Source organism: Castor canadensis, chromosome 4, assembly GCF_047511655.1.
Source record: "Castor canadensis chromosome 4, mCasCan1.hap1v2, whole genome shotgun sequence".
Classification (NCBI taxonomy): domain Eukaryota; kingdom Metazoa; phylum Chordata; class Mammalia; order Rodentia; family Castoridae; genus Castor; species Castor canadensis.
The window spans coordinates 151,879,779-151,904,528 of NC_133389.1; the positions used below are offsets into that span (position 1 = coordinate 151,879,779).

The window sequence follows — 24,750 nt, forward strand, 5'->3', positions numbered from 1 at the left end:
AGGTTCAGGAGTGGCAAGAAAAGAAATGGAGAGAGGTAGGTCAACAAATAACAACATAGGTTTTTTCAGGAACCTACTGAGGGGGACACCAGTCAAAGGCAGAGCTCACGGACTGAGATGTTTATAGGTTGAGGCAGTGCCTACGTGCTACTCTGGGTGGGGGGAAATTCTTGTGATTAGCTGTTGCTAGGATAGCAGCTGTTCGATTAAGTCACATTCCTGTCAAACAGGATATTTGTGCTGCTAGGGGTCCTCAGCCTGGGCTTGCAATATCTAAGTCATTTGAAATGGCTGGTATTAAGCTAACTTTCCTGTCTCTTGCTATTTTTTTTTTTTTAAAGATGGGCAAGCAAGGATGATGGTAGGATCTGAAGCATCCTCTTATTCTTTGGCTGCTTCTTGCTGAGGTGGGGTGTTTTGTTTTTTGGTTTTTTGTGGTTTTTTTTTGTGGGGGGGTTTTCTGTTTTGCTTTTGGTGGTACTGGGGTTTGAGCTCAGGGCCTCATGCTTGCTAGGCAGGTGCTGTACAGCTTGAGCCACTCCACCAAGCCCAGAGTTGGGGTGTTGATGTTTCTTAGTCTTTGGTATCTGACCTGTCGAGGCATGAGTATGTTGTCGATGTGGTTTTGAGTGATGACCTGTATAAAGAAATTTAGCCTTTGTGCAGTTAAATACACATGGGCCAATGGTCATCAGTATGAGAAGGAAAATCAAGGAATCTTCGGGGATACAGACATGGGCTACAGGTTTAAGTAGACAAAGGAACTAGAGGAGGGGACAAAGGTATGCATAGTTAAACATTCCTGGTCACAGGTTTTTCTGCTTGACCATTATCTCAGTCTGAGAGTTCTGAGAGGAGTTCCAGAGAAGATGTCATCGCTGTCATCACTTGAGGAGCAATCTGGTTCCCATGAGATGATTACTCGAGCTCCAGGGTGCAGCCCCATCACTGTAGGTAACTGTCCTCATTTGGAGGGGCAGTCGGTCCTGTATGCCTCCTCTATTCTCTGTAGGAAGTTTCAGAGGTCCTCCTGATCTCTTCCTCCTGAGTAGTTAGGATTACAGGTGTGGGCCATCCGTGCCCGGCCAAAATTATATCATTTTAAAATAAATATTAAAAGAACCCCACACAGACATTGCACCAAGGAAGTAAAAACTGAAAAGGTTTTGAAACCTCAGTCCTGAAAAGGACTGGAGGTGTGGCTCAAACAGTGGAGTGCCTGCTTTGCAAGCATGAAATCCTGAGTTCAAACCCGTTTCACTCCCCCACCCCCCCACCCCCCAAAAAAGAGCCATCTTTTGGAGTCTTTACTCCCATTTCCTGTGTGGGGAACTGGAAATGTTTCTCCCTTTTTTTTACTACAATTCTCTCTACTTTCATTCTGTCTTACTAAAATAAATCTTTGCTAAAACTTCCTTCTTGTGAGACTCCCTGTTGTGAGACACCTTGAAATTCTTTTCATGTTTGTGGATTTCAAGTACCTGTGATTTTAAGTGAAAACTGGGAAGTTGAAGGAACCCCCAATCTGGTAACAAAAACAAACTATCACTTTCTATGTCAAAGGACAAAATAATAACTTGGTTTAAAACCTTTCCGTTCCACTTTTTGGGGTATGCCATTCCTAGAGGTACTACAATACCAGGTTGATGGTGAAAGGGATGGAGCAAACTCCTATTTCATCTCCCTGCCTCAAAAATCCACTTTATAGGGCTGGGTGTGGCTCAACCAGGAGAGCACCTGCTTAGCAGGCTCAAGGCCCTGGGTTCAAAACCCCAGTATGGCTAAATAATAAAATAAACAGAAACAAAATAATTGAAAATGGATTGGGCATTTCAGAGTCAACTTCCTTGTAAGGTGGGGACAGGATGACTGAACAATAAGAAAATAACCAATTAGCTAACATCAGATTATAACCCTTTATACCCCTCCCTCCTTACCTCCCCCACCCCCACCATACTGGGGCTAAAACCAGGGCCTTGGCTCATACTAGGCAAATGCTCTATCACAGAGCTATGCCTCCATCATCTAGATTACTTCTTTTGTATAAAGATTAACTTACTTGGGGAATTTATCTGTTATCTCTCTAATCCTGATTTCTCCAAAGGTCAGATAAACAGCTTAGTTTCAGTCATTTTAGCTTCACTGATTCTTGATTTTTGTAGCCTTGTCAGTGGGAGCCCAGTGCAGAAGCCTGATTCAAATAGTTCTTCCCATAATTTTCATTTAACACTGAGATGGGAAAGATAGGAAAAGAGTAGTTTGAGGATGTAAGGAGGAAGTATTAAGTTTTCACGTTAGACATGTTATATATTTTATATGGCTATTATACATCCGAATGGATGTGTCAAACAGGCAGTTGAAGATAGGGTCTTGTGTTGAGGAGGAAGGTCAGTACTGGAGATAAAGTTTTGGAAGTTGTTAAAAGAAAAGTAGCCAAGGCCTGATAGAGACATCCCTCTATTTAGAGATGGACAGATGAGAAGGATCCTGCTGAGTTCTCTTAAGGGCAGAAAGAACTTGAGTTTGAGAAACAGAAAGAAGACACAAATAGCTGACAGTGTTTATAAGAGGTAAGAGCAATATAAAAGACTTTGCAGTGATCATGGAAGGTTTGGTAGGCCAGGGTGTGAAGTTGTATTTTATTCTAAATATATGAGAAAGTTGTAAAGGGGAGAATGACCTGATCTGGCTTAAATTTTTGAAAGTTCATTCTGGCTCATGATTTAAATCTATTTCCCATTTCATTACACACAATGTTTAAAAAAGCTGTTTGCTCAAGGGGTAAGCTCTAATTAGATGAACTTTTGTATAAGTTCATTAGGACTCAGTAGATTATGGGAGCGTTAGGATGAAAGCAGGGAAACCAGGAAGAAAACACTGCATTGAACTGCATGAGAGGTAATGGCATCTTGGATTAGGGAGTCAGCAGTGAGTACAGAATTAGATAGACACACTGCGGCTGTTCTCAGGAGGTAGAATTGACACGATTGAGGGATTTGCACATAAGGCTTCGTTTGTCTGCTGCCTTTTCAAGCAACTGATGGGTGGGGATTCCATTTTCTGAACTGGAGTATCCTAGGAGAAGTATATTGGTTCTCTACATATTAAACACGGGACACCTTTTAGTCAAGTGGAGATGTCAAATTGGCAGTTGGTGTTCTATGGAGAAGTTGGGAGTGGGGATAGAGATTTGAGAGTTGTATATAGGTGCTATTCAAAGCCAAGGGGTTGAATTGATGACATTACCTAGGAGGAACGTGCAGATAAGAAAGAGTTGATGTCCTTGGAGGTCCTGCTTTCAGAAGGGAAAGCTGGTTTCCTGGAGAAGTTCTTGCTGGAGAAAATTGTTAAAAGAAAAGCCTTAGCGTGGCCCCGAATCACTCTCTCTGACTTCTTGTGTGGTAATGTGATCTCTCCCACTCCTTGCACTGCTACCATGTGACATGAGATCCTCACCAGAGTTGAGCAATGCTGGTGCCATGCCCTTGAATCTCCAGAACTGAGAGTTAAATACATCTCTTTCCTTCTTTCCTCCCTCCTTTCCCCCTTTCCCTTCCTTCCTTCCTTTCTTTTCTTTCTATTGCAAAGGAGTCCCCCAAAAGGTAGGAGAAAAACCAAGAAAGTGCCCTCTCAGAGATCAAAGAGACTTTCAAGAAGGGCGAAGCGATAAATGTTATTGATCTGCACCAAAGAGTAAAGTGAGATAAAATCCAAGAAGTAACCTTTGGATTTTGATACATGGACTCTGCTGACTTGACAGAGGTAGGTTCTATAGACACAGAAGCTTTATTGCAATGAGGTGGTCTTTTTGTTTTGTTTTTTTTGTGGTACTCAGGGCCTTCACCTTGAGCCACTCTGCCAGCCCTATTTTTGTGAAGGGTTTTTTGAGATAGTTCCCACGATCCTCCTGATCTCTGCCTCCTAAGTAGCTAGGATTAATAGGCGTGAGCCACCGAAACCTGGCTATTGCAATGAGTTAAAGAGAGAATAGGAGGTGAAGAAATAAAGACATAACCTTTAAGAAGTTTTTCTGTGTCAAGTAATCAAAAACTGGGGCAGTAGGTGGGAGGGTGTGAGGTCAAGGTATAAAATAGATACTCAGGGCTGGAGTGTAGCTCAGTGATAGAGTGCCTGCCTAGCAGGCATGACGCCCTTGGTTGGATCCCCAGCACTAAAGGAATAAAAAGGTACCCCAAACCCAAGCACATAAAAAAAGAAACAGATGGTATGATAGCAAACCTAGCATTCCTAGAAATTCCTATTAGAAAGAATCTGACCTAGAAATGAAAAAAAAAAAAAAGATATTTTAAAGTCAGTCTGTAGCCAGGTACCAGTGGCTCACACCTGTAAGCCTAGCTACTTGGATGGCTGAGATCTGGAGAATCACAGTTCCAGGGCAGCCCAGGCAAATAGTTTGTGAGACTCCCATCTCCAAAAAAATAACCAGAGCAAAATGGACTGGAGAGGTGGCTCAAATGGTAGAGCACCTACTTTGCAAACGTGAAGTCCTGAGTTCAAACCACATTCCCACCAAAAAAATAATAAATAAATGTCAGTCTATATGGTGCCATAGACTCAGCCTTATTAGTACATTCTTTGGGTTGAATTTATGAGGTCTTTTAACATGACAGGCATTACAGTAACTTACAAAGCTATCTGCCTCTCTTAACAGAGTTTATTCATTTTTTAATTCTCTAAAGATTAGTAAAATACCTTGCCCTTTACTGACCATTTAATAAACTAGTTTATTGAGATTTAGCAATTTGGCGAACTATAGCAAATTGAAGTAGGTGTACGTACTTGCCTCTTCTGCCAGCTCCCCTGGCTGCCATGCGTTTTAGTTCATATCGTCTGCCTGCAATGGGAGGAACTGAGGATTTCTTCTACTTTTCAGTGTTTAAAGGCACAGAGGACAATGGCTTTCATGTTTCAAAGGACAAAAGGAGAAAAGGCAACGGCCTAGTAGCTCAGCACCTGTCCATGAATGGGTAGGTGTAGGGTTGGAGGTGTAATGCAGCAGTTGGGAGGAAATTATTTAGGGACTAATTTTAATAATAATATAATAAAATATATTTCATAATGTATTATTTGCAATATGCTTCATATGTGTATTTTATTCTCAAAAAAAAAAAATCTCATTGTAGGTATAATTATTCCTAAAACACAGATGAAGAGACCAAGTGACTTGTCAAATCAACCCTACTATTCTAAGTGGCATAGAGACAAAAATCTAGGTCTCCAAACTCCTTATCCTGGACTTGGGGCATGGCTCAAAGGGTAGAGCATTTGCTCAAGCAGGCAGCTCTGTGTTCAAGTAGCACCAAAAAAAGTGTGAACACTATCCTTTGTTTTCTCACTACTTCCAAACCCTACTGAATTAAGGTGTTGAAGAGTTCAGAAATAAGATTTTTAAAAATAATACAAATAAAAAGTCAGTCTCAAGAAAGAGATAATAGAGAATGACAGAAAAGAAATACCAGTGAAGGCCAGTGAGAGTAAGACTCACAGGAGGGCGGTAACAGGACTGTATATGCCTCAGAGAGGGGTCAGAATGAAGAACGAGGAAACTTGGGGCTCCCATCTTACATAGGGTGTGCATTCACATTCATGTAAATACTAGTTTTTAATTTGAAAGTCATTTTTTAAGAATTTAAAAGGAGTATTAAGATTATAGTTCCTACCCTGAATGAGCATACTGATCAATTTGTCAGAAAAACACTAAAAACAGTGAATAGAATACAGAGAGGAGATAACAAATAAATGCCGGAAGGGCTGAGCCTTGGGGAGGGAGATCAGTGTAAGGGACAGAGGACAAAGAAGCAAGAAAAGGTTCAGAGCAGAGATGGAAACTTAGCCAGCACTTGAAGGACAGATAGGTACAGAGGAGGGAGGAGTTTGTCAGACGAGAAACATGAAAGTTTTAGGCAGAAGAGCATGGAAGGTTTGGTGTAGGTCCAATGAAGAGTTGGGGTGATGGAGGAGTGATAGCAAGATAGTAGGCAGTTTGGTGGAAGTCAGGCTGAAGAACTTACACTTGATTCCCTAGGTAAGTAGGTTGTGTGCATGTGTATATGTGTGCCACCATGCCTGGCTAAGTAAGGCATTGTTGAGGATGCTGAATCAGAATTGATCACAGAAGCATTTAAACAAGAAAAAACAAAAACAAAAACAAACACTAAAAACTAAAACTAAAAATTAACCATAGACTTTCAAAGTTGATTGTACTCTATGTATCTTATTCTACTTACCCATTATAATTGAGTCTGTGTGTATGTTATATTTTTGTTCTTACTGAATTAGATTACATTTTCTTTCTTTGTTTTTTTTTCCTTCAGTACTGGGAATTGAACTCAGGGCCTGGCTCTACTACTTGAGCCATGCCTTCAGTCCACATTTTCTTGAGTTAAAAAGGGTGGTTAAGAACAACTTAGATTTGTGTTTTTTTAAAACATGGATGATGCTATTCTAAGAAACTAAGATTTTATGCAGAGGGGACCCACCCATTCCTCAGTGATATCTGGGAGCACTTTGCTGTGTGGCCGAACTTCATGCAAGAAGATAATGACCAAAGCAAGGAGCAAAGACCTCCTGATGACATGCAGTAACTTGGGAGCGATGATTTAAATAGAGATGCTTCTACTGATCTCATACCAAAAAATAATTAGTGGATTGAATGACTAATCACCAGATGTAGGTAGACAGATGCTAACTCGTTATTTTTAGAATGGAAGCACATGCTATATGAAATAATTGAGACATATTCATAAGATCTGTATTGTGACATGTAAGCAATTAGATATCAGAGCAAGTATTTTAATAAAATTTAAGTATCTGTGTTTAAATAAAATGTTCTTCTATATCTGAGTTTTTAAATGAAATATGTGCCTAATACTATGACTTCTCTCTCTCGTTCTTTCCTTGTCTCAATTTTGTTGGTGAGACCTATTCTATTGACCTGTTGTAGCATTCTGATCTGGAACTTGGCTTTCTAAGTTGCTTTTTTTTTAACCTTAAAATTAAGAACAGTAGTTTGAGGTTAAAGGACTTTTTTTTAAATGTGTTATAATGTATGGAGTAAATTTTTTTAGAAATATTTGATTAAAAGCAGCAGGCCCCAATCTAAGAAAAATTGAGTATCAAAGATTTATTGGCAAGTGAATTGTTTGAAATTTAGAATGTTTTCCCATAAAAACAGTGAGGTAAAAAAGGTTTAGTCTCTGGGTTAACTTACAAATGTTATTTGATTTATGATGTTGTTTTAAGCTGAAAGCAATATTTTTGCAATACTTTGTAGTTAAAAAAACAAGAAAAAATCTTCGGTATTGAGTGAGTCATTTTTTTTCACAAATACTGGTACTTAAAGAAAAGCAGGTCTTCAGTCCCTTAAGTATTCCATGGAAGTTGTGGCATTGTGGGTACCCTGTGCAGCCATTTTGGAGCTTGAGGCTAAAGGAAAAATGTGCTTTTATACAAACCTGAGTCACAATGTCCTCCCATATTTTTACATCAAGTAGAAAAAGTCATATAAGCCCTGCAATTTGGGAAAATATCTATACATAAAGTCTTACGTTATCAACGTGTTCTCACACTGTCAACCCTCATAAACCTGCCCTTTGATGGGGAACAGATGAAAGAGGGACCAGTGGGGAGACAACAAGCAGGCAAGTCATGTGACAACTGCAGGTTGATGATTGGAAAGAACTGTTCTCTTTGCACAACAACACTGGGTTTTAAAATAAATTAGTCACTTGTCTTTATTTAAAATTCAGATACTGCCAGTGCCGGTGGTTCACGTCTATAATCCTAGCTACTCAGGAGGCAGAGATCAGGAGGATCATGGTTTAAGGCCAGCCTAGGCAAATAGTTCAAGAGACCCTATCTTGAAAAAACCCATCACAAAAATATGGATGTTGGAGTGGCTCAAGGTGTAGGCCCTGAGTTCAAATCCCAGTACTGAAAAAAAAAATTCAGATACTAAATCTCACTTGGTGGAGTACTTCTGTAATCCCAGCACCCAGCAGGCTGAGGCAGGAAGATCCTGAGTTTGAGTCCAGCCTGGGCTACATAACTAGACTCTGTCTCAAAAAACAAAACAAAGTGGGGAGGAGAGGGAGGTGAAAATATAAGGGAAAGGGTGAACAGGTTCAAGATACACTGTGAACATGTGTAGAATCATCACAAAGAAATTCCTTCTCATTATTAATGTACACTAATTCAAAAATAAAATTAAAAACCAAAAATTGAATACTGTATTTTGTTCACCAGGGATTTTTAAATTAATTTTTAAATGTTTAATTCTTAGAAATACTGCATCACAAGATTATTTTTATTCATCTTAATAACTGAGTGTTTTTTCCTTCCTTCTTTTTTTTTTTTTTTTTGATGTACCCTCAGGCCTCGTCTCAATCCCAGAGTGGGTGGTTGGAAACAGTGAGGAAGGAAGCTGCACATGTTTCCCCGCCCCTGCCCCCAGCCCCCAGAAGACATTCCTCCCTTCCCTCTCCCCAACCCTTTTTTTCTTAGTGGTATTAGGGTTTGAACTCAGGGCCTTGTGCTTGCTAGACAGATAGTCTACAACTTGAGCCACTACACTAACCCACCCTCTTTCTTGCTCTGTCTTTCTTCCTATTTCTTTTCCTTCTTTTCTTGTCTCTCTTCCTACAGTTTAATCTTTTCTTATTTTGGATCTTCACCTATTTCCCTGGCTATTACAGAGGACTGCCTATGGGCAGGAGCCAATTGGCTTCTGGGGGGATACAAGCTGAAAGGGGGACAGTGTTTCTGAAGTGGAGGTAGACTAAGCAATTTGAAATACTTAATCTTTAAAATTATGGTTATCCCCTCTACATTTCAAATTGTTAGGGCCAAGTCTAGCTTGCTTGGCCCTAGTAACTGCCAGGCTTATATATGTGATAAAGGTAGTTGAAGGAGAAAGGAAAATTTATGAAGCTACTGGATAAGAAGAAAAACAATTTTTTAAAAAAAGTTTTTTAAAAAAAACTAGGTGGGAGTGGAGGGCAGAGGGGAGAGATAGCCCAAACAATGTATACACATATGAATAGATGAATAAACAATTTAAAAATTATATATGTAAATGTAAAAAAAAAAAGATTGCCTGAGGTGGAATCAAATTGGTTTTGAATAGGAAAGTCTGAGGAGGCCTAGGGTGGTGCAGAGACTTGGGGTTTTGGAAGGGTATTGTCTGAGGAAAAGAAAGTTGGGAGGGAAGACAAACTGACTTGGCCAGTTCTTCATCTTGGCCACCAAGTGGTGCTGTAGGTACAAGGTTGTCCTCTTTCTGGAACCAGGATCAGAAGGGGCTTGGCACCCTGAGATTGACACAGGGAGGGAGATTTCAGAGAGTCTCACACAGTTCCTGGGTATCAGAATTTACAAGTCTGGGATTTGTAGCTTTCATTTTTTTTGTACTTATGCATCCACAATACAAGCATACTTTAACAATAACTTTCAGCAGATGCGCTCAAACAGTCCTGAAATTAGGCTGTATTTAAGACTACAGAGTGAATTAAACTTCAACATGAAAAAGGGTGAGTTCTCCAGGCTAGACCACCTTACCCTGACAGAGAGAGAAGCTTTAGAACGATGTTAAAAAAAAGTAATGGTAGCCGGGCGCAGGTGGCTCACACCTATAATCCTAGCTACTCAGGAGGCAGAGGTCAGGAAGATTGAGGTTTGAAGCCAGACCAGGCAAATAGTTCTCGAGACCCTATCTTGAAAAACCCTTCACAAAAATAGGGCTGGTGGAATGGCTCAAGTGATAGAGTGCTTACCTAGCAAGTGTGAGTCCCTGAGTTCAAGTCCCAGTACCACCAAAAAATAAGGTAATGGGTGCATTTTAGTGCATCTCACAGAAACTGACCATGACAAGTTGTCCAAAGGTATCATTGTCCTTATTCCTAGGTTGAGCACATTTGTACTGGACTAATTGCTCCTGTGATGGGACTGCTGGAAAAGGACATGGGGAATTAAGACAGCAGATACAACCTTTATTTAGAAATACATCCCTTGAGAGAGGGAATCATTTGACACGGCAGGGAATACCTTTTTGAGGACTAAGGAGCAAAATTCCCTTCTTCATTTAACTGCACTAAGTTAACAGACTCTGTGTAGGGGAAAGGGTGCTTGCTCACAGCACCTGGGTGCTTACTGTGCAGAGACATAGTTAAGAGGATAGACTCAATGGTTAATACTGGTGGGTTCAAATTCTAATTCTGACATTTAGAAAGCCTTGGACAATCCTGTTTTCTCATTTAAATACTCAAATCACAGATTAAATGAAATGGTTCGTGAAATACTCGTTAAAACAGTTTTTAAAATGGTAGCCATGTTTGGTGACAATGCCTAATGAAGGAAGGACCAAGCAAAAGCATGAACAGATTTTTTATTTGACTGTTTATCTTATTCTTAAATTGTATCAAGAAGGAAAAATGGTCAAGCAGGTAAAGTACATATATGAAAGTATGTACTTTAGGCAGGGCACTGTGGTATGTACCTGTAATCCCAGTGCTAGGGAGGCTAAGGCAGAAGAATATTGAGTTCCAGGCCAGACTGAGCTACAGAGGGAGACTTGGTCCAAAAAACAAGGAAAGGTATGAACTCTGAAGGTGTTGCTCCTGGTTCAAATACGGGTGCCATTACTTCCTGCTTGGTTGTCATTGGGCAAATTATTTATTATTTTTGACCACAGAATTGTCCTTTTCGTTTTGGCTTTAAAGTATTTTATTGGAATATCTTTAATAAAACCAGATACTTGTATAAGATGAAGTAAGTTTGAATGAGAGCTCTCTACTTGATACATAAGGCTTTCAAAATTTCTGGCCAGGCTTTTGCCTGATAGTGGCTCACACAGGTTCATACAGGAAAGATGGAAGTTTCTAGAATCTGCCCAACACCAGAGGACAATCTTTGTGTCAGCAAAATCCATACTAACAGACAGAAAAGGCTTGGTGTATAATTGTCATGGCCTCATGCTGAAGAAGGAACCCTCACTTAGGCATCTCAGCCCTTCCAACAGCCTCCAAGGGGCAGGCTCCAAACCTTAGGTCATCATGTTAGTGCAGGACCTCTGTGACCACAAAATTGTCACAAATAAACTGTATTTGCCTTCTTTTTTTTTCTTATTTATTTATTTATTTGTGGTGCTAGAGTTTGAACTCGGGGCCTATACCTTGAGCCACTCCACCAGCCCTTTTTATGATGGTTTTTGTTTTTGAGATAACGTCTTGTGAAACTATTTGCCTGGGCTGGCTTCGAAACTCGATCCATCTGATCTCTGCCTCCTGAGTAGCTAGGATTACAGGCATGAGCCACAAGCACCTGACTTCTTTTCTCTCTTTCTTTTTTTTTTTTTTTAAACAGGGTTTTAGTATGTAGCCATGGGCTGGACTTGAATCATTATCCTCCTGCTCAGCTTCTAGAGTGCTAGGATTATAGATGTACACTATTGTGCCTTGGTATTGCTTTATTATTGTCACTTTTCTTCTCTATCTTTAGCCAAAAATCTTGAACTAAACATTTGACAAGTTACCTCACTAGGGGAACTGATTTTGCTATATTTATAAATCTGTTTTTGTCAATAAACAAAAACTTTGAATTGATCCTTTAAAAAAAGCATGCTGTTATATTGAAAGGCAAAATTTAAATATAAAATTTGTATTCCCCATTTCAGTACAGACAAAATCACCAATTCATTTCTGAATTTTTTTGCTTAGTTCATTCCAACTCAAGAAATTAAAACAATCAAGCAATCATACACATTCAAAGAACAACAGAAAAAATATCTGGTCTATAGAAACACAGTTTTCTTTTTTGCTTAGATGGAAAGAGGAGTGCTCCACTTTCCCTACATTTGTACCCATCCTAAGGATTTCTGCAGTTGTAGACAGTCGGTCCTTGCTTAGGACTAGGATTCAGTATAATTGCTTTGGTTCACAAGCTAGACCATCTGTCACAGGAACACCTTGCAATAGATTTCCTTACCTGCCCGTGAAATGTTTTTTCTTTTTCAACCTGTCATTTCTTTACACTGTTTTAGAATGTAGATCTACATATATGAAGTAGCCTGGAATTCTTGAGAATTCCATTCATAGTTAAGAGGTTTTGTTTTTGTTTCTGCAGTACTGGGGCTTGAACTCAGAGTCTACACCCTGAGCCACTCCACTGGCCCTTTTTAGTGATGGGTTTTTTTTTTGTTTTGTTTTGTTTTGTTTTTTGAAATAGGGTCTCGAAAGGTATTTGCCTGGACTGGCTTCAAATTGTGCTCCTTCTGCTCTCTGCCTCCTGAGTGGCTAGGATTATAGGCATGAGCCCCTGGCACCCAGCTAAGAGTTTTGATCCACAAAAGGTAAACTATTTTTCAGAGGTAAAGGCCATGATGTGTGGAGAACAAGAAGGAGGAATCTAATTTTAGGGCAAAGAACATGGATTATTATTTACTTATTTTCCTGTGCAAGGGATTGAATGCAGAGCATTACACACACTAGACAAGTGCTCTACCTCGAGTCGCACCCCCAGCCCCTGGTAACATGGGATTTAAAACTAGAAAACTAAGCATGGTAATTGGACATTTGGCATTTCTGCACAGAAAGTTCCAGGGCTTGGTGAAATTAGAAATTTGGGAATATGGTCATCTTGGCCCATATTATTTTTCAATGACTCACCAGTTCTGAATCTTACTTTCTTAATGACAGTGGAAATATAAGGTAACACAGGAATTTATTACCTCAACTTCAAAGTGGAAATTAAGCACAAATATGCAAACAGAACACTAATATGCCATAATGATACGATATAAAGACCGACCCTATAAGCACATAAAGGTACTAAGGAGATGGAGATCCCATGTGGTTGCATTTCTGCTTGTTGTCAGCCAACAGCATTCTCATGGAACAGTTGCAAGCTTAAGGTGCTCCAGGAAGAAGAAAGAAGTGTGATTTAAGAATTGCATGCTATAGTTTTTATTTCTTACCAAAATGTACACCTTTCACCAAAGATGATGTCACTTAATCCTGATTAATGAGCTAGACTCATTTGCCTATTCCTGGCTCATTCTGAATATAATGACATTTAAATTTAGTCCTCCTAATTCATGAGGACTGTGACAAAACTGAGAGATTCCATTGCACTTTGTATAAATACAATTTATTAGTGCATCCTCATTAAACACAATTCATAAAATTTAGTACATAGTCTTTGTGGAACTTTGTAAATATTTTCTACTACATGCTAGCTTGGTTACTTTGTGAAAGCTACTTTGACTGTAAGACTCAGTTTCCCTAATGGGTAAGTGGGGATAATGACGGCACCTACCTCATTGTCATGGTGTGGTAAGGATCAGTCTCTGTTATCATGGAGGTCGGCACAGAGCAAGCACCAACACGGCAGCTATTGCGATGCTGCTGATGACAACGTGGCTGACAAAGATGTCAAGAAGACAATGACAGGGACGATGACAATGGTAGCAATTGCTGGAGTTGCACTGAAAGCCTTACCTCCCTTGTTGGAAGCAGGCAGAAATATAAATAAATAATCAAAATATATGGATTTTGTGTGAATGCATTTTTAAGCTATTGTTATTTTTCTATTTTTTTTAAATTCAGAAAACTCTTGAAAACACAAGCATGAACCTTCATGTAGCCATTGACCTGCATAAACAATTATTAATATTTTAATCAATGTTGTATTTTAAAGCAAGTCTGGAAATTACACTGCTCCTTTTGTGAGTACTTTAGAATGCATCTCTCACTGCAATTAATCACCATGCCAATTAAATCTAAATTCTTAGACTATTCCAATGTCATACTTGTCTCAGAAGTGTCATTTTATGATTGATGTATTCAAATCAGATTCCAAACAACATCTAACACATTACATTTCTTTTTGTGTCTTTTATTGCTTTTTAATTCTTTTCGTTTTCAATGCTGTTGATGGAGAAATGTGTTAGAGTTTTCTGTCCTTTCTGATTTGAGTGTTTGATTCCTGTGGTGTTCTTTAACTTCCTTGTCCTTTGTATTTCTTGTAATTTGGTTTTAGATATAGAAATTTGATTAGTTCAGGCTTAATTATATTTCCTGGGATGTATTCTTTAAAAATACGTCCCAGGACTGACAATGTAGCTCAGTGGTAAGTATTGGCTTAGCAGGCACAAGGCCCTGGGTTCAAACCCCAGCACCACAAAACAAAGAACCCCAGGCACTTCCTATAACATCAAATGAGAAGGTGCAAAATAATGCATGTCCCAAATCTAGTGAGGCTAAGATTAATTAGATTGATTGCTGGCCTCCAGTGGTACTCATTGCAATGCTCCTGGTCAATCTGTGAAGTAGTGACTTCAGCACCCATTGGTGATTGTGTTTGCTTAGGTCTATCATTGCATCAGGATTGCATGAGAGTGATTTTTCTCTTTTTTTTCTTTCTTCTGCATTTATTACCTTGAATTCATTCATGAGGGAGAACTTTCCCCTCATTGACTATTTGATAACCCTAGAGAAACAATTTGTGTTAAAAAGATCTTTAAAATACTTGATTTTCTCTTATTTATCAATATTCAGAGTAAAATGTTTGGACAGTAGAAGACCCAAGTGACCATCTTTGTTTAGAATTATTTTACAATTACAGACACATGTTTTAATCTATTGCAGTCATTATGCTTTTTGATATCAAAATGCCCTCTGAAGGCATTGGGGGTCCTTTTCAGGTTGGTTTCTATGGCCTTTTGATGGAACTCCTATTGGCTTGTAAGCCTGAGACATCTTCCTTGATGACTTTGCTTTCTGGCAAGAAAGATATCTCTGTCTTACTTTGCTGAGTTTATACTCCAAACTCAGAATCCACATTTCTTCATGGATGCTTAATCCTTTTTAGTGAAGAATAGTATTTTGAGACCACAAATTAAGCATTAGAGTTCTCATTACTATTATATTGTTATATTTCTAGGTCTTTTTGGCTGATAGAGTTTTTGTTTTTGTTTTTCATGCTGGAGAGTGAACCCAAGACCTCGTGCCTACTAAGCATGCGCTCTAATATTGAGCCATATCCCCAACTCCTAGAGTTTTTTGTTGTTGTTCATTAAAGAAGAAAACAAGTTTACATTTTCAAAATTTATGCTCACATAATTTTTACTTGATTGATTTGATATTCATGTGTATTGAAAAGTTCTATTTGTTTGTTTTTCAAGGTACTAGGGTTTGAACTTAGGGCTTACACTTGCTAGGCAAGTGCTCTACCACTTGAGCCACACCCCAGCCCTTTTTGCTTTTAGTTATTTTTTCAGATAGGGTCTCTTGCTTTTTGCCTGGGCCAATTTTGGATGATGATCTTCCTACCTCCTATGTAACTGGGATTACAGGCATGAGCTACCATGCCCACCTGTTTTAAATGAAATTAGCATAATTATTTATTTGTTTTAGCCTAAGATACACATATAATAGTGATGGGGGTTCAGTTTGTATTACTCCAAAAGATGGCACCTTGGCATTTGAGAAAATAGCAAAAGCAGGACAGTCACTCTTACCTTGCTTTCTCCCTTCTTCTCTGAAACAGACTAAGCTGACCTTCCTCTAAAGGAAATTATAATATCTTAACTCTAAAGGTGCCCTCCTTATACGCAGAGGATAGCAATGCCTCTATTTTCAAAGCTACAGAGATGCCAAGAAGAATTTGAACAAAAAGGCTTTGCTAAGACTCCCAATTTATTATCACTAGAATGGTAATCTACTCATCTTCCTCCCCACTATCCACATCTTCATCAAGTGTCAAGTGTATCTTACACACACACAGATTTTCCTGTTTCTTTGGATTTTCATTTCTGAAGGCTCCCAAGTCATAGAAATTTACATTAAATACATTTGTGTGCTTTTCTCATCTACAATAGATTCTAAATAATAATAGTAACATTACTACTCTTGGTAGGGCTATGATTACTTTTTTTTTTTTTTTTATAAAATGGCACACTATGTAGCTCAGGCTGGCCTTGAATTTACAGTCTTCCCGCCTGAACCTCTTGGGTAGCTGGGATTACAGATGTGGGCCACCATACCTGACCTGACTATTCTTTATTTCCCCTCATTACTTTGCCACAAAAGGTAACATGCTATAGACATTGTTCTGTCTTTTGCTTTTTTCATTTAACAGTGCATTTTGGTGGTAATTATATAAGGATCTCATTATTTTTGACAGATAAATATTTACTCCATTCTGTGAATGTTATGAATTATTTTTAATGTATCACATTTTAATGTGACACAAATTTCACATTATTTTTCATGTTATTGTCTGTTGAATGTCTGTGGTAAGCTACATGTTCTAGAAAAGTTATAATTAGACCTTAATTCCAAATAATTTGACTGAATTTAAAAAAGACAGAATGCAAACACTGGGAAAAAAGTGAAAACTCTCAAATAACCACAATAGTTTACATTGGTAACATTTGAGAAAGGAAAAATTACCTCCAAAAAATATGGTAGGTAGAGAAGCTAACTTTAAATTACCAATAACCTAGCCAGGTGCTAGTGGCTCACATCTGTAATCCTAGTTCTTTGGGAGGCTGAGATTGGGAGGATCCTAGTTCAAGGTCAGCTTGGCAAACAGTTCATGAGACCCCCATCTCCAAAAATAACCAGAGCAAAATAGGTATATCACTTGAGGTATAGCTCAAGTGATAGAATACCTGAAGCCCTGAGTTCAAACCCCAGTCCCACAAATAAGTAAATAATCAATAGCCTGTCATTTTTCCTGCCAGTTAAAAATGGTAATTATTGGTCATAACACAGATTACCTGGAAACAGAGCTGGATGAGGCATGGTATATGCAATCCCAGGGATGTGAAGTGAGAGGAAAGGAGAATTCTCTAAGTGGAGCTGGCCTAACTTCCACAACTTCTGCTGGTTTCATGATGGCGGAAGTGTACTCCATGGCACTTCCTGCACTTATGGATTGTGCCACCTGACTCTTGCAGGATGTCCCTGAGACCCAGAGCCACTGTTAGTTCTTTTAGGCTTGTGTGCAGGCACAGGGTTTCTCCTTACCAGTCAGCCTAACAAGTGGGGGTCTTGTTCTACAAGGGCGGGAGGTAGGGGAGTGGCAATAGTGAGCATGTCGATCAAGGGCAGGAGCCCAGCAGGTGCAGAAAATAGGTCTGGTCAAGTCGCTCCAGAGTGGCACACATCTCAGTCTGATGCACAATTCGAAAAGAAATCATCTGTCAGAAATCTTTGGTAACAGAACATCTTAAGAATTCATCTGACATTTTTCCTTGACATTCAGCAAGATCATCAAAATGTAACAATTTGGAGTGAATTTTCACAATTCCCTCTCAGTAGCCCATTCTGGTATCTAAACAACAATTTAAACCTTAAAAAACTCAGGCTATTTTATTGCAGCATACTTGTGAGTTGGGCGCATCATTCCCTTGGCTAATACAAATGCCAGCCATTTAGAAATTCTAAAACTTGATAATGGAATGGTAAAAAGAAAATCATTCTGAATCTGGTTTAGGACAGACTTTTTTTTTTTTTTTTGGTGGTACTGTGGTTTGCACTCAGGGCTTCATACTTACTAGTCAGGCAAGCCACTTGAGCCACTCTTCCAGCCCTTTTTTGTGTTGGATATTTTTGAGATAGGGTCTCGCTTTCACTTTGCACTGGCTGGCCTCGAACTGTGATCTTCCTGATCTCTGCCTCCTGAGTAATTAGGATTACAGGCATGAGCCATTGATGTCAGCTTTTGTTTTGTTTTGTTTTTGAGACAGGGTCTTGCTATGTTGTCCCAGGCTGGCCTCGGACTCCCACCCTCCTGCCTTTCCCTCCCAAGTGTCAGGATCGCAGGCATGCACCACAATGCCCAGCACAAACCCCTCCCTCCCCACCAATGGCCCACATGTTATCCATATAGCAAGAACAACATAGGTGTTCACTGCTTAGAATTTGAACAAAGGGGTGAAAGGCTGCATGTGTAGGACTGTGAGATACACTGTTGCTTGGAGACAGGCAGAGGGATGGAGTAGATACTTTCATCTTCTTTCCTGTTGTATGATTCTGTGGTTTCTTTGACTATTAAAAATTGGCTAGGTTGCAAATTTGTTTTCAAGTTGGAAAACCAAAATGCTTTCAGATGAAAGGCGGGAAGAAAATACTCCTCAGCGTGTCCACTTTCACACCAGGAAAACAAAATAAACATCAACATCACTCTCAATGATATCATGTAACTATCCTCACATAGATGAGCAATGCAAATTCATTAAAAAGTATGTATACCAACAGCACTAACTTATGGCTGGGTAAGAACCTTCACTGTGCTCAACTGCATTCTCTCCAGTGTTAGCTGCCTTGTTTTCGTTGTGCACACGAATGCAAGCACCCGTTCTGATGTGCAGTTCCTTGCATTGATAAGAAGAAACTGCTGAAGTCAGGAGGCTGCTCCAGGCAGAGCCCTCATGCGAGTCATATGAAGGAAAGCGCCACACTGAAAGAAAGCCTGACCTCTGGCAGGAAGGCATTGAAAGGGACAGGACAGACAGAGGGCAGGTTTTCTTCTTGAACCTAGAAGATTATGGGTCAAGAGCTGTGTGCAAAGAGGCTGCAGCCTGGATGCGGCTGCTATCACCGTTCAGAGGGAGGCGAGGCACCCAGCTGTTGGAGGAGTCGGCCTGTGACCACGGAGGCTGCATTGGAGGTATTTGTAGCCCAGGAACAGCATCTTTCTTTGTTGATAAGCCACGGAGTTCAGGCAGACCTTCCCTTCCTGCATCATGGGTTGATTCTTCTGCGGTAGGTCTAAACCCATAAAGAGAAAATTCTATTAAAGTCATAGAGAATTTATGGCTGTAGCTATCAAGTTTGGGGATGTGCTTGTAAACCCAAAGGTAAAATAATCCTTGGCTTTGCTCTGCGTGAAACTCCCTTGAGTTGGAGTGGAGAAACTGGTTCTTCTTCTGAAATCTCTGAGGTACTCAATTGCAAGGCTGAATAGTAAAAAAGGGAAGCTGCAGAATCGGAAGGTGTGCTGTGGATTCAAAAGATGCTGAGATATTGAAAGAGAGAGGGGGGAGGAGATTTAAACAGAAAAATTGGAAAAGCATCCATCAAGTAGATTTAGGTTAACCTAACAGTTAAAGACATATGTTCAGGAGAAGACAGAATGTAGTATTTCAGCAACTGATGCTGTTATGGTCTTTTTTAGGGCTTGACTTTCAAGAAAGGTGCCTTTGGGGAGTGGGGTATAGGAAGCTTAGAAAACATGAAGAATGCGAATCAGGCAAATGAAGAAAAAACATTTCTGCCAGCCACTGAATCTTGACTTTGGGCGCGTTTTATTCCTGCGCTTTTTTTCCTCTAGCTAACAGACCTAAAAGAAGCATCACGTTCCATGACTTCATTTCACCCCAGGGGACTTCGGGCTGCCGGTGCTGGGAAGTTGGAGAGTACAAGGCCACGGAGTAACAGCGATTCTTTTCAGGAGGAGGATGTGCGGCAGGGTTCCCCGTGGGTGAGTGGGGATGACCGACTCCAGAAGGGTGGCGAGGGGTGCGGCCCGGGAAGCTGGCTGTCACCTTCAGGGGGGCGCACTCCCGCAGCGCCCCGCAGTTCTGTCTGATTCACCTGCGGGAAAGTCAACACCAATAAATTTGCCCTTTCTGTCTTCCCACCCCTCACCCCTCCCCATTCCCTTTAAGCAGAGGAAGAGCCTCCCTTTTGGGGCACCCTCGTCTTACTTGAACTTGGAAAAGCTGGGTGAAGGTTCTTATGCTACTGTTTACAAGGGAATTAGCAGGTGAGTGACTCACAACTGGGAGGGACTTTGGAGATGAGGGGTTCCGTCCCCACCTCCCCCCATCCCCAGTTTTACATTATAAAGTCACATGACACATCACAGAACTTCACAGCAGTTGGGACCTGAGCAAGATACTTGGGGCCAAGCGGGAGAGACCAGATGATTTAAACAGCTGTGAAAGAAAACCAAACCTGCTCTGCTCCAGTTAAAACCAGCCCACTAAAGTGTTTATCAACCTTCCTTCTCTTTTATCCCATTCAAAGAAAGTAAACTTTCTCTGCTATTGACCCAAAGAACAATCACTGCCTGGCAGGAGACCGGGTTGGGAAGATGTCTCGGGAGAGCTTTTCTTAACCCTCCTTCTATCACAATGACAAAGGTTTGCAGTTCAACCTATGGGGTTTGCTGCTTTATTCTTTCACTTGGCCTTCATAGAAGAAATTTAACTTGGTTTCTGTAAAGTATGGGATATGAAAAAAAAAAAAAAACCTCAATTTTCTACACTTGCAAAATGTGCAAAATGGTGGGAGAATAAAAACACTGCATATCCAAAGGCCAAGTTTGGGAAACTGAATTCTATGCCTTTTAGTTAGGGTGGGAAAGTTGGAAGGTCCTATCCTTTTCATTTATGTTACTCTAGTGAAGAAAAATAATGGCTTAGTAGTAGTCAAATGTCAATTAAAAATATAAGCCAGGCATAGTGGTGCATGCCTGTAATCCTAGCACTCAGGAGGCAAAGGCAGGAGGATCAAGAGTTTGAGGCCAGCCTGAACTATACAGTGAGACTTTGTCTCAAGAACAAAGCAGAACAAATGCATATGTATGTGTATATCTATACACATATATGAATATACTACAAACTAAATATTTATTATTTATCTTAGAGTTTGTATATTTATTCCTTACTATTTTTACTTGTTAAGACTATAAGGGAAATACAATTTTAAATATATTGTTTAGAATCAGGAATTAACTTCTATCTGTAGATTATTTTAGGAATTGAGAATATGAAAGATTTCATTCAAAGAACTCAGTCTAGTAATAGGATGAAAAGTACATTAGAAATACTCGCTCAAGCTAGGTGCCAGTGGCTCACACCTTTAATCTTAGCTATTCAGAAGGCTGAGATCAGGAGGATCTTGGCTTGAGGCCAGATGGGGCAAATAGTTCTTGAGACCTAGCTCCAAAAATAACCAGAGCAAAATGTACTGAAGGTGTGGCTTAAGCAGTAGAGCACCTGCTTTGCAAGCGTGAAGCTCTGAGTTCTAACTTCAGTGTCCCCACGCCCCTGAAAAAAAAAAGAAAAGAAATACTTGTTCAAGTGCACAGAGACATAAGTAGAGCTGTGTTGCTTGCAGCAAGATTTATAATAGAGTAAATAAAAACCTGGACACAATATTCATTAATGCAGGACCAGGTAAAATAGGTGAAATTGTGTGTAGCCATCTAAACTATGAAATAAATGTACTTATATGAAAAGATGCCCAGTATTTTAAGAGAAAAAAGCAATAAAAACAATATGTGTCCTATGATCTCTTTTAGGAAAAAAACCACTCAGATATACTATCCATATTTAGATTCGTATGTACACAGAAGCATCTGGAGATACACAAGAGATTGGTTACCTTAGTGGTTAAAACTGGGACTGAGAAACACAGATCAATTGTAAATTTATCACTTTATTCCCTATCCCCAAAAGCATTAGATTTATAATGTAAAAACACATTTAAAAGCACCATAAAGAGAGATGTCAAAAGGCATTTGATAAATTCAACATTGGTTTCTAGTTTTTAAAACTCTAAACAAAATACAAATAGAATGATAACTCATTATAGTGTAGAATATTTCTTTTTTTTAATGTATCAGATATTAAACTGATAAGAACAGATACTACACTTCATCTTAGCCAAAAGGCTGAGAAGCAATAGTGTAGAATATTTCAAATGGATAAGTCACATTTTTTTAATTTATTAACTACTAGAGACATTACTGCTCAGTTTGAACTTGGAGTGTGACTGAAGTGGTAGAATGCCCTCAGTTCAATCCCCAATACTGCCAGAAAAAAAAAATGAAGAAAATAAAATATGAACAAAAAAGTTTTGCTGGAGATGTGGCTTAAGTGTTACAGCACCTGCCTAGCAGGTGTGAGGCCATGAGTTCAAACTCCAGAACCACCCAAACAAAAACAAAAACAAAAATTATGTAACTGTTAAGTTTGAAATGGCAAGAATAGTTATTGATTTTAAAAAATATCTTAAATGCAAAGGGAAAAGACTGAACATCATTTTTGGGGATTAGAGCATTGTCTCCCTAAAAACCCTGATTGAATCATCTAAGATTCTGTACAGTAACACAGAAAAACAAAGTGATCAGTTACTGTATCAAAAGTTGCCTTAAGCTGGGCTCTGGTGGTTCACACCATAATCCTAGCTACTTGGAAACTGAGGTTGGGAGGATCACAATTTGAGGCCAGCCAGGGCAAATAGTCTGAGAGACCCCATCTTTAAAATAACCATAAACTTGAATTAATTTTAGGGAAAGCCCCTATGTGAATTCAGAAGTCACTACAAGCAGCATTGAAACTGAAGTTGGAATAAACTTGATGTCATTCTGTGTATCTAGAATGTAAAAGGAGCAGTCAGTGTTAACTGCCATATCTGTTAATATACACAACTTAATTAGCATTGTAATGGCCAAATGCATTCCCCCATGCTTTTCTCTCTTCCAAAAAATTGAAAACAAATCAACTCTTATCCCCTAACCACTCCTAACTTTAGGAGTGGCCCCCACACCTGGTGTGGGTGCATGGGGCGTGGTGTGGATGTCTGTGTGGGTGAGTCTTGGGTGTATGTGAGAGGCCATGGAAGGGACTCTTTCTGCAGATACTGTAAATACAAGTACCGTTTTAATAAAGCATGTACAATAAACCAAAAAAAAAAAAAAGTTGCCTTAAGCTGGGCTCTGGTGGTTCACACCATAATCCTAGCTACTTGGAAACTGAGGTTGGGAGGATCACAGTTTGAGGCCAGCCAGGGCAAATAGTCTGAGAGACCCCATCTTTAAAATAACCATAACAAAATGGACTGGATGTGTGGTTCAAGTTGTAGAGCACTTGCTTTGAAAGCATGAAGCCCTGAGTTCAAACACCAGTATCCCCCCCCCAAAAAAAAAGGCTTAAATTGAGCAAGGTGGTGGTGCACACCTGTAAACTAAGCACTTGGGAGACTAAGATAGGAAGATTGCAAGTTAGCCTGGGTTATATAGTAAGATCCTGCCTCAAAAAATCTTTTTAAGAAAGCATAAGTTGTCTTATGTATTAAAAACAACCATTTGGAAAATTACTCTTGCAATAGCCACAAAAATATGATTATTAAGCTGGGCATGGTGGCTGAGGCAGGAGGATGGAGAATTTGAGGCCAGCTTGGATTATATAGCAAGACCCTATCTCAAAAAGCAACAAACCAGTGGCTCATGCCTATAATCTTAGCTACAAGAACCAGGATGACCATGGTTCTAGATCAAGCAGGGCAAAAAGTTCATGAGACCCCATCCCATATAATAGCTGGGCACAGTAGCACATTCCTGTCATCTTAAACTATATGGGAGTCTGAGATTGGGAGGACTGTAGCTCCAGGACAGCCCTGGGAAAAAGCCTCAGTGGAAAAAAGCTGGGTGTGGTAGTATATACCTATCATGCCAGTGATGACGGAAATCACAAAATAGGAGACTCACAGTCCAGGCTGGCCTGGGCAAAAAACGAGACCCTATCTCCAAAATAACCAGAGCAAAAAAGGTGGAGGTGTGGCTTAAGTGGTAGGGCACCTGCCTAGTGAGCATGTAAGCTCTGAGTTCAAACCCCAGTACCACCAAAAAAAAAAAGAAAAAAAGTTCATTAGCATTAAAAAATGGGCAGAGACATACATAAAGATTTACTAGGAGACATAAAAGACTTAAAGTGTCAGATAGGCATTCATTCCTTCTACTGAAATTTATTAACTTCCTGTGCTGTGATATTTACTATGTGTCATGCACATTTTTAGCCAATAAGAATACTTTGGAGAATAAGAGGCAAATATCCCTGCTCCTGTAGAATATGGTAGGAGTGGGATAAATAATAAACAAATTGGTAAAATTCTGAGTTTGTCAAAGGGTAAAAAGTGCTACAGGAAAGAAGGAAATAGGGAAGAAGGGTTGGGAAAGCAGAGTGGGGTGGTGCCTCACAGTTTTCAGTAAGGTGATGAGAGGAGGCCTTACTGAGAAGGAAGCATTTGGACAGAGAATCTGATGGAGGTGAGGATTGAGCCGTGTTTGCAGACAGTGGAAGACAGTACCAGACAGGGGAAAAACAACTAAGAAAATCCTTGAGTCAGATCAGTCCTGGCATTGAGAGGCTGGAAGGAGATGAGGGGTGGGAGGAACTGGGAGTATGTGTGCCAGGGGATTGCATAGGTCTTATATGATGACTATCCCAGGGACTGTGGTAAGTATAAGATGTCTGCATTAGAAAATTCAATAGTATAGAGATACAGCGAATCTCTAACTTTGAGGTTTTGATGTATTTCAAATAGAGTGGTCCCTTGAAATCCTTGAGGGATTGGTTCTAGACACCAAAATCTGTGGAAGCTCAAGTCCCTTGTATAAAATGGCATAGTATTTGTATATAACCAAATACAACATAAAGGCTGTGTGAATCATTGTCATTGCTTGAGGAATGACAAGAAAAAAAGCCAGTACATGGTCAGCACAGATATATTTTTTCCCCTGGACATTTTCAATTTGTGGTTGGTTAAACACACAGGTGCAGAACCCACAGTTACAAAGGGCAGACTGTATATTCTAACCTACAATAATTAAAATTATGTAGCACAAGTATAAGAAAAGACAGATCAAAGAAAAGTTACAAATCCAAGTATTTGTAAACTCTAATACATAATCATGGTGGCATTGCAGGACAGCAGGGAA

The 24,750-nt window shown here is 39.6% G+C and overlaps 1 protein-coding gene and 1 pseudogene across 2 annotated transcripts in view; one reads left to right on the plus strand and one right to left on the minus strand.

Annotated features, from left to right (window-relative positions):
- Positions 1-18,424: 18,424 nt before the first annotated feature.
- Cdk15 (cyclin dependent kinase 15) overlaps positions 18,425-24,750 on the plus strand; it is a 103,115-nt gene continuing 96,789 nt past the window's right edge. Inside the window, exons 1-3 of one of the 2 annotated variants that reach the window (XM_020159725.2) lie at positions 18,425-18,690; positions 19,354-19,503; positions 19,694-19,788. In XM_020159725.2, the coding sequence (XP_020015314.2) occupies positions 18,568-18,690; positions 19,354-19,503; positions 19,694-19,788 (368 nt within the window). In that variant the 5' untranslated portion in view covers positions 18,425-18,567. Of the gene's footprint in view, positions 18,691-19,353; positions 19,504-19,693; positions 19,789-24,750 lie in introns of those variants that run through there. The other variant, XM_074071427.1, reaches the window with a different exon arrangement.
- On the minus strand, positions 21,620-21,714 carry LOC141422763 (U2 spliceosomal RNA; annotated as a pseudogene).